Genomic DNA, 10,944 nt, shown 5'->3' with positions numbered 1-10,944 from the left:
CTTGACCATGCTTGTATTGCCTATTTTCAAATAGCTTCTTCTGTTCTCTTTTCTTCTTTCATTAGCAAATTCCCAACCAACCAGAGTGTTATGGGTCCTTTGTGAAGGTTTCCTTGATGCTCCAACCTCTCACCACTACCAAGATTATTCACAAGCTCATGCTGTGCTCCCACACCCAGACATGCCTCCAGAGCAGTGTTTGTTGTGATGACTACACAAAATAGGGTTACTCACAAAACACATCTCTCCCATTAGGCAGCAAGTTCCCTGAAGGCAATTTTTGTGTATTTTTGTTTTTAACCACCTAGAACATGGATTTATATGTGTGTACACACAGTTATGCACATGTGTATAAGCATGTGTGCTCATGTTAGGAAGAATGAAAAACTGGCAGAAGAGACCCTAGACTAAAGGAAATGTTAATATAGTGAAGAAAGATTAAAAGCCAAATTTTCAGAGATGAAAAACAGTGGTATAACTAAGAATGTTTATGAAAAGGAAAATAGTTCTGAAGTTCAATAAACTGTTAACTAAGTCATAGATACCTATATTTTCACTAAGAGAAAAGGCAGCCAAAATTAACTATAAAAGGCAGCCAAGATTATCTGAAATAAAGAAGCCTATGAATATGTATGTATATGGTGGCTATAGCTGCTATTATTGTTCTATGAAAAGATGGATCATGGACACGTGAAGAATCAAGATTAAATATGAGAAGCTGGGGTTGTGGCTCAGTGGTAGAGCACTCGCCTAGCATGCGTGAGGCCCTGGGTTCAATCCTCACCACAACATAAAAATAAAATAAAGGTATCATGTCCACCTACAACTAAATACATACATATATATATATATATATGTATATATATATATATATATTAAAAAAAGAGATTCCAACTGACTTATTAAAAAAGATTAAGTGTGAAAAAATAAAAGAAGCTTCTTATTAAAATGATTCCAGTATAACTATCTATTATTTTAGCTGGACAATCTTATAAGATTTTTTTTATAAACTATAAAAATCAGAAAATCAGCACAAGTAGGGATACTCATATTGTCTAATTAAATGGTCTGAAACATAATTAAATTCTATGCAGTAAATAAATGGCTTCTTTCAGCTTCACAACCCTCTTACTGTAAATAGTAGTGCTACATATCTTTAGATGGAATCTTGCCAAAAGCGATAGAATTTGAAAAGTAGCATAACTCAAAGGCAGTAGAAATCTTTAGCAATTTTTTCACGTTAGAAAAACCACACTAAGATGCTGGTGCTTCTGAATTTCAACAAGGCTGTAAAAAATAATTTGTATAAAAGTGAAATAAAGTGAACTGTATAAAGGTCAACCTTCATCATGTCCACTAGGCAATCCTGGGACCCACTTTTGATGTGGTTATGCTGTTCTCGTGTGCTGGAGGAGTTTCCACAGAAAAACATCTGTTATGACAAGTGGATTAATATTTTCTGTTTTGACATGAGGCCTTCCCAAGAAAAAAAAGTCTCAGCAGAACTGTCAAGATTTTCTACTTCATATTTCTAGGACCCTAGACACCTTTAATAACTTTTTTAAAGTTGGGTGCCAAAGATTACAATTTTTGTAGACACTCTTTAAATTCAGTAGAAAGTCTCTGTTGACATTTGGAAAAAAGATTAGAGTATGATGAAAATTCCTTGACTAGCATAAGATTTCTGTTAATGAAAAATCCCACATCCCTAAGTTTTTTATTCCTAGTATCAAATTATTTCTGATGGTTTAATAAAACAGATGTAGGCAGCTCTATATTTAATTCCATACGTTCGCATGCTTGTGGTGACTGAGATTCGATCTATTTCTGCCAGCTCTGTACCAAGTCTTATTAATACTTCACAAATTGTCAACTTCAGAATGAATTCTAATCTTACCAATGCAGTTCTCGCTTTTTACTTCATACCCTGGGGGACAGATGCATCTGAAGGATCCCTCCAAATTCTGACAGGTCCCAGGAGAACAAGAGCCAGGAAGGGCAACACACTCATTAGTATCTTTAGAGAGAAAGAAAAGAAAAAAAATAATTAAAACATTAGATGACTGTTACATAAATTGATCCATCTGCTGAATGATATTAACATGAATTCAGGGCTGGGAATGTAGCTCAGTGATAGGGCACCTGCCTACCTGGGACACCACAGACAGATATGCTTGTGATACTTTTCTGACATGCTAGGTAGTTCTGTTTTGTTAAGTTAATTTTCTTGATTTATTTCCTTTGCTCACTTTTATTGAGCCATTGACAGCCTCCAGCTCTGTTCCCAATGAAAACAATGTCTAGGACACATTCCCAACTGTTGGCTAACATCTTAGACCAAAACTTCCCTATCATAGCTTATCTCGTTCATGTGATCTAATGATCAAATGAAATGTGAATGAGATTCCCTAAGTATGTGTGTGTGTGGTGGCTGGGGCGGGGCAGGGGGATTCACATTATTGCACAAAATCAAATGCCATCAAATACCATGAAGGTCATATGCTGTTTAGATACTTACCTATACAGTTTTTGCCATCTGGAGTAAGTTCATAACCTTCATTACATAAACACTTGAAGGAGCCAATTTCATTGAAACACCGTCCATTCCTGCACACTTGACCGAAAAAGGAACTGCACTCATCTATGTCTATAAGCAAACAGGAGTTAGCTTTTCAGAGACAGCTCCTGCATGCATGGGATTTCACTAGCAGAATCTTAAAAACACATTCATTGTTCTACATCTGCAAAAACCCTACATTACAATTCCCAATCAGCACAGAAAAAAATGGCACACGAGAATCATGTAACTAATAAAGTCACATATACTCCTATTGTATTTCAGCCACAAAGGTGCATTTTTGGTACTAATACAACTCATGAATTTATAACCAGATAAAAGTCGAAGGTTTAAGGTGAAGCCTTCTATTTTTGTCCAACTGAAAAGTATTTCTTTTTCTGGATGCAAGGGGTTATACGGGATTTAACTTAATAGTTTAATTTGTAGATCCATTACCTGGAGATTAAGTATGTTAACCACAAAATATACATAAATAATTGAGCATGCTAAATACAGAAAAACCGGTTAATATAAAAACACCTCAAAATTGCAGACATAATACAGAATTTAAAAAACAAAAAGGACATTAAAAGGTAGGCGTTTAGTGAAATTTCGAGGTGATTACACGTGAGTGATTTCCTGGGTTGCTGGAAGACTGTGCCTTTGTCAGAGTCATGCCTGGGTCTTCTAGTTTTCCCTGCCTATATAGTGCTTAAGAAACTACAGAGAGGTAGAAGTTGAAAAAAAGTCCAATTGGCTGTAAAACTTTATCACAATTGCAGAATTTTGAAAAATAAAGCCAACAGGAACGTGAGTCTGGTTAGCTGAGGAAGTGGGTGGGGTTAAGTTGTGAAGGTCTCATGCTCTAGAAATCCTAAGTTATTTCCACACACCTTGCAGGGTCATGTAATTTAAACATATTAGGCTGCAAAGTACTGACACAGAGCCTGGCACATGGGATACGCATGTGTTGTCATTTTTCTTATTGCTTCCTCTACTCACTTCAGAAACCTCTCCCACTCATTGTTAATTCCCAGGTCCCATTTGTTATGTAAGTATGCACAGGCTACACACCTATACTATGCATGGGAGAAGTTTCTGGAAACCTAGTCACCATGCACTATTTTTGTAGGGAAAGGCGTTTAGTCTTCAAAAGCTGAGGGAAAATAAAATTTTAAGATACTACATGTTTATAAGGACATTTGAATTGCAAATCAAGAATAGACTTGTATGAAATACTTATAGTAACATTGAAATAAAAAAATGTCCACTTTCAATCTCATCTAAGAGGTGAAAGCAATCTAAAACATAAATCAGTTCCAAAATGTTTACTATCATCTGAATGGCCTTTTCTCCTAAATTGATTAGTCAATTGACAAAAGGGTTAAAAGTAGTGTATTGTCTTGTGATTATTTAGGTCAAAAAATGATTTTAGTTAACTAGAAATTGGTCAATGATACTGCATATCTTTTGACATATTTTCCATTTTAATAATAGGAGCTATTTTTGGTCTCTGGTTTTATGATTTGTTTCAGAATAGTCCGTGGAAAAGAAACAGAAGCAATAAAGGACTGACCAATGGACTTACCTAGGCAGTCATTATTGTGAGTGAGTTCAAAGCCTGGGTAGCACAGACAATTATAGGATCCAACAGTGTTTTTGCAAGTTCCGTTTCCACATGGGTGCCGCTCACACTCATCAACATCTGCAAAGAAACAAAAGCTTAAAGGAATTCAACTTTTTTTTTTTTTGCAGTACTGGGGATCAAACTCAGGGCCTTGTGCTTGCAAGGCAAGCACTCTACCAGCTGAGCTATCTCCCCAGTCCAGAATTCAACTTTTAATTAGAGAAAAAATGGTATTCACTTTTTGTATATTTTTCTCAGTATAGTACTAGGGGCCCATATTTATTTGAGAAAAATAAGTATGAGGTAGAAAAAAGTCAAAATCACAAAATTATAAAAAACATACAGTTTAATGACATATTAGGCACATACAGCACTAAGATCTCACCTAATCAAGCATTTCCTCAGCAGAAATTTTTTAAATAAATAGGTCTGCTTGTCAATTGTAAGGAAATGGATCTTTCGAAATATTAAAATAATTTGTTCTATTAAATACCATAAACACTTGCCCAGAAGTTTATAGACCTTAATTTGAGAAAACAAAGATAAACTTTAGTTTCTTTCATTTTAAACTTTAATTTAAACTCCAAATTAGGGTTTATTTAGAACTCACTATCATTAGCCTTCCAAAAGACTAAAGTCAAAATACTTAGGCCATCCATCATAAGAGAGTGTACTCCTGGGACTGTGAATTCCAGGCTGCTGAAAGTCTACCATGCAAAAATGGGGCGCTCCTCCTTAGGAAGGAAGCTCTGACTGAGGGGACTGATGAACTTTAATCATGGAAGAACTGCTAAGAGTCGGAGCAGATGTCCCCCATGTGAATTTCTGAACCGTAAATCTCACATATTTTTTGGCAAATCATACTCTCTGGGCGTACAGGAGAAGTACAAAAAGTCCATGCAAATAGGACCAGAGCCTCTTTTCCTTTGTACGAGCAACAGTTAAAAGAATTTTTCCTGTCACAGCAGCAGAGGTTGGGAAGCGGAGGCCTTAGGAGGTCACAGATGAGTGGGGAAGTTCTCCAGGTGTTCCTTGTTGCATAGATATGCCATGAAGGAAATGAATTCAGGAATTCCAAAACCTGATTTTAATACTCACCTAGACAGTATCTGGAATACCAAAAGAGTAGATGCATAACCCTTGCTTTTTCCACACTGAGAACATGCTAATTATAAATAGCCAAGTTTTTAATTTCATTTTCCTCTTTCAAGGGCAAAGCATAGAGAGAAAGTTCAGGCAGAGGCAGAGCCAATCGCTGACATCAGATTTAAGGAGTTATGCTCAGTCCCAGCCTCAAGGCAACAAGCCCATCTGCCTTTGAAAGCTTATTAATCATCAGCTCAGCAAGTGCTTAACTGAACACTATTATCACTTAACTAATCGTTATATTAGCTACTGGGAATTTTTAAAGAGCTTGGCTGTATTTGCTTCTACAACTATTTTAAGTGATAAAATACACAAGATGCAGATAAATCCTGAATTATTCAATAATTTGTGTAAAAAGAGTGTGCACGCTGTGCTCTATAACCAGTTAATACTGTCACTCTTACTACTCCCTTGCATTCTGAAAGGCTCTTTTGAGGGGGAAGCCAGTGGGGTAAAGAGGAGCTGGTATTGTGAACTTTATACAACCCTCAGTGTCTCAGAGTGCGTGTCAAGCACATGAGTGTCTTCAGAGGAGAAAAGTTGAGAATCACTGAACCGAGGAACACTGTTTTATGTCCCTGCCTGCAAACTGCGCTCTGCATAAAAGGCTTAAACAGTTTAACATGGCAGCAACATGGCAGTTACTGATGGCACGTGACAACCGTAATCTATCTTGGAGTCTCAGCCCCATTTCACTCCTTGGAACTAAATGTTCTTACCCATGCACATGGTCTGGTCTTGAGAAGCCTTAAAGCCATTGTGGCAGATGCACTGGTAACTTCCTTGCAAATCAACACACAGGCCATGACTGCAAACATTAGGAATTTCTAAACATTCATTGCGATCTATAATAAACAAAAAAAAAAAAAAAACCCACATGTTTCACATATCTGATTTTTATTAAGATTCCTTCATTTTTCACAGATGCATTTTTTTCTAACCTGCTATTAATTATTACAGACAGGCTGAAAATGAACCATAACAATAGCTGAATCAAAATAAGCAGGGCTTTCAAAGTATCCAAGTCTCTTTTTTAATCATGAATTTTTTTAGGTTGATTGGTATCAAGGATACTATTTTATTCCAGGGAAATCTATTAAAGGAACCTCTCTTCTTAACAAAATAATCTAAAATATATGGTGAAACAGGTTCATTGTAAATAAACAGACTGAATTAGAAAATCTTTTCAAAATTATCCTTGAAGTTATAGTTTGGTAGAAAAATTTGGACTCTCCTCCCCCCACCTTTTTTTTTTTTCAGTACTGGGAATTGAACTGAGGGGTGCTCTATCACTGAACTACATCCAAAAATTGCCCAGTTGGCCTTGAATTTCAGATCCTTCTGTCTCAGCCTCCCAAGCCACTGGGATTCCAAGAGTGCACCACTGAGCCCGGGTACACCCTCTTTTAGTGTAGAAAACTCAAAGGCTCTTGTGTGTGGTGCCTGTCACCCTCTTTCTTACCTACACAGGCCCCATTGGGTGAGAGTTTGAAGCCTGCAGCACATTCGCAGCGGTAGCTGCCGGGACTGTTGATGCAGTCTGCATTTCGCTGGCAGAGATTGTCACCATTACTGCACTCATCAATGTCTGAAAGAGCAACAGTTCCAAGATAAAGAGGGATTCATCATTGCCTTAGGGTTACAGGCACGCCACCACTTTGATGATCAAGTCTTAAAGGACTTCAGAAGAAATAATGAAAGTCAGACTATAGCTTAAACACCATTTATGTACACCAAAACTCTTTTTGGTGAAGGACATATATTATTCAGAATTACCTTCACAGACCAAGAGCAGGTCATTGTAACTGAATCCTGTAGGGCATTCACAGCGGAAACTGCCAATCTGGTTAATGCACACACCATTTGCACAAATTCCTGGAATCTCTTTACATTCATCAATGTCTGAAATTGAAGAGATTTGGTAAAGTGTATGTGGTTCTGCTTAATGTATTTGCCATATAACCTCAAATAATGCTATGCATACCTGCAATGAGAATGTACATTCAGTGTCACAAACATCAAAGGTATATAATAGCAGGAATGATTTTGTGGCTTATGAAAACACAGAAACCATAAAATAGATGAATTCCTCTAAACAGCAATGGAAAAATTTAAGTGACTGATAAAATATACAACATGATTTTAGGGTTGATTGGGAAAATGAACTTCTTGGGGAATGAAGCCCCCTCTTCAAGTTGTGAATCAGGTCACCCTAATAGTCACTACTGTATAACTATTAAATAACTAACATAACTCAGTCACCAGACTTGGTTGATGGAATAATACAACTACTAACACTTGGTTAGAATCAGTAAGCATGTTTTTTCCTCTCTGAAATTCAGATTATTATATTTTTTAGTACCCTTAAAAAAAATCCTGAGCATATTTTAATAGATTATGTATATATATATGTGTATGTGTGTGTGTGTGTGTGTACACACATAATATGCATAAACATGATCTGCAAAAACTTACCAACAGCTTTTCCTGTGTGAATGTCAAAGGTGAATCCAGGAATATTTCCACATATGGTTTTAAAGTCAGCTTTAAAATATAAATAAAACAATGTACCCTTAACATGCTCAAGTTCATTCATTCAAAATAACATTTTAATAGTATTACTTTTATAAATACATTTTATCTTATTCACAACCAGACATTTTAATTTCAATTATATTTATTTGATAAACAATGGCAGCTTCTGTAAATAGTAGATCTAGGCATTCTCTAACATTATTGCTATTTCTCTCATTAACTTTCTACTACTCTGAAATTAGATGATAAGTATATCATTATGAAATTTAAAACATCTTTTTAGGACATTCAAACTTTTTTCTTATGATATACAGAGCTTTAAAAATTATCCAATATACATAAATTAAAAAAAAGATTATGGCATGACTTTAAGAAGGGATTATGATCACACAAGGACAGACAGGAAAAATGGTTTTGTAGGTTAACAACCAATAATGAGAGATGTGAATTTTATCTTTTAAACCAAAGGCAACTATTGGTTGGAATGTGAAAATTGAGGAGTAAAAAATGATTATGAAATTGAACAGAGACTGTGAGAGTTTTTTCCTAAATGTAATTCACCAAAGCAAAGGAAATTTAAGAGTATTAATTTTTATGAAGCAAAATGCTTCTGATGACCACTGTTGCATGTCAGTAAAATTCCTGAAAAGAGTACTAGGTAAAACTTGTAATTCACACTTTTACTCCAAGCACTATGAGGGCAAGGGTTTTATAGATTTCATCCACCAATATACACCGAGCATCCCGATGTTCAGTTTAATGGTTTTCAATTGCCTGGCTGGCAAATATGCAAATTAGAATTTATATTCATCACCTAATTAATCATTATTACAACCATATGAATTACTCCTTGTCACTATTTATTAGTTATCTCTATTTTATATATGAGGAATTGGTTCCAGAAAGGATAAATTCTCTCCAAGGTCACACAGTAAGTGGCAGCTCCTGGATATTTTCGGAACTGAGCTTCTCTGGTTGTAGTACATGCTAATTTTTACTACAGTGTTATGCATATGTGTGTACACGTAACATATCATAACTCCAGTGCAAGTGTGGGCTGCGTGCTTACCTGTTCCTGGTGTTGGGCAAGGTTCGCACGGTTTGTTCCAGGCTTTGCCAACATTGTATGTGCAGCAGCACATCCTCTTTGTCACATTAAAAGGCAACTCATTTTCACAAGTGGTTCCATTGTAGCTTCGGTAGCAAAAGCTTTTTCTCATGTCTACACAGAAAAGAATAAACTAGCTATTCATATCAGCTAGCACTTAAGGAAGTCCCCACACCCGTAACATCATCCTTTATTGATTAACAGAACTCTAAAAATTTTTTTCTCTATCATTTTAGGTACCTTAAAATAATCTTAAATTATAAATCATTTCTATATTAACAGCTCCCATTTTTAGATAAGGGATTTCATTTACAAGTTTCTTGGGATACAATGTTAATATATGTTTATTTCTCCACTCAAAAACATGTACTTAATTTAAAAAGAATTAAGTATTAAATTTTACATATTCTTTTATTGTACAATACTATTGTTTATATAAATGGAGAATTAAATTTATTTTAGGATACACAGCAGCAACATTCAATAAACACTTTTACTTCAGATTTTTAAAAATGTAACTATATAGCTAAAAGACAAAAACTTGATGCAGAGTCAATAATTTATAAGACTCTTAAATATTTCAATATTTATGAAAATTTAATATCCAAACTTTCTGAACAATAATTCTGAGACAGATGTGCCTTACATGTGCAGTCAACAACTATGGCCTACTTAATTAATCTCAGCAGCCTGTACTTACCCATGCAATTGTGGCCTCCATTGACCTGCATGTACTCAGGTGGGCAAATGCAGGTGTAATTTCCCAGGGTGTTGTAGCAGGTCCCAGGCCCACACACACCAGGATGTGCAAAACACTCATCAATATCTTAAACAGTCAAAATATCCACAAATTAATAAAGACACACACATATATATATAATTATACATAAAATTATTTTTTCCTTACTGAGGATTGAACCGAGGTGCTTTATACTACTGAGTCATAACCATAGTTCTTTTATTTTATTTTTTTTAATGTTGAGACAGGATATTAGTAAGTCACTGAGGGTCTTACTAAGCTGCTGAGATTGGCCTCAAATTTTCAGTTCTCCTGCTTTAGCTTCCCAAGTTGCTGGGATTATGGGTGTGCATCATAGCACTTGACTAATAAATATACTTTTGATGAGTTTATATTATTTAGATTACTGAACAGATGCATAGATGATTCTCTAATTGTATATTTATACAAAATTCAGAAAGAAAGAAAATACCCAAGATATGCATTTAGATGACACAGGTATAGCTTTCTTCAAAAGAAAAAAATACTACCCAGTACTAAAACAAATACAAATCTTATAAAGAAATTATTCTAAGGTGGCAAAAATAAATTTACTTGGCACCTAAATATTTTTAATTGAAATTCATTTTTCAAATAGGATTTCTTTAAAGCCTACTTTTTACTTCAACTTTCAACTGAATACAGGTTATGAGAAACTTTGTCTTTTTAGCTCCTTTTAAATTAATACCTGTTCAGAGATTCTAGAAGCAGAATAGCTGCATATTGTTTTTCATATTAAATCACATTTAATATGTGATTTAATATGAAATTATATGCATTAATATGATTTTATATGCATTTACCTAACTGTTTCAAAAGAAAGACTATGACCAAAAGAATTATGTTACAGTTTAATGTTCATTCTTAGAAGCATTCATTCATTCAACAAATAAATATTGAGAGTCTACTGTAAGCTAGAACTTGTAGCGAAAAGATGAATAAGGCGTGGACCTCTGTTAAAGAAACCCCCAGTCTAGTGACAAGAAAGGTACCTAAAAAGTTATTATAATAATACCATGTGATAAGTGAGGGGACAAAAGTCAGGAAGGGACAGAAGCAAGAAGGGATCCACACAACCTCTGAACTTCTTTGCACCATATCCAATGTTTAAAAATGACTGAATAGCCAGGTTCACAGAACTGGGAGGCTGAGGTAGGAAGACGAGAAGTTCCACGCCTCACTAACTTAGCAAG

General features: G+C 35.2%; 1 protein-coding gene across 1 annotated transcript in view; it reads right to left on the bottom strand.

Annotated features, from left to right (window-relative positions):
• Positions 1 to 10,944, bottom strand: part of Fbn2 (fibrillin 2) — a 228,018-nt gene that overhangs the window by 32,589 nt on the left and 184,485 nt on the right. Inside the window, 9 exon segments of the mRNA XM_047555526.1 lie at positions 1,898 to 2,017; positions 2,519 to 2,647; positions 4,146 to 4,262; positions 6,050 to 6,175; positions 6,793 to 6,918; positions 7,107 to 7,232; positions 7,806 to 7,874; positions 8,935 to 9,087; positions 9,674 to 9,799. Coding sequence (XP_047411482.1) covers positions 1,898 to 2,017; positions 2,519 to 2,647; positions 4,146 to 4,262; positions 6,050 to 6,175; positions 6,793 to 6,918; positions 7,107 to 7,232; positions 7,806 to 7,874; positions 8,935 to 9,087; positions 9,674 to 9,799 — 1,092 coding nt within the window.

Source organism: Sciurus carolinensis, chromosome 6 (assembly GCF_902686445.1).
Source record: "Sciurus carolinensis chromosome 6, mSciCar1.2, whole genome shotgun sequence".
Lineage (NCBI taxonomy): Eukaryota > Metazoa > Chordata > Mammalia > Rodentia > Sciuridae > Sciurus > Sciurus carolinensis.
The sequence above is the reverse complement of the archived record's forward strand: the minus strand, read 5'-3'. Positions and strand labels throughout refer to the sequence as shown.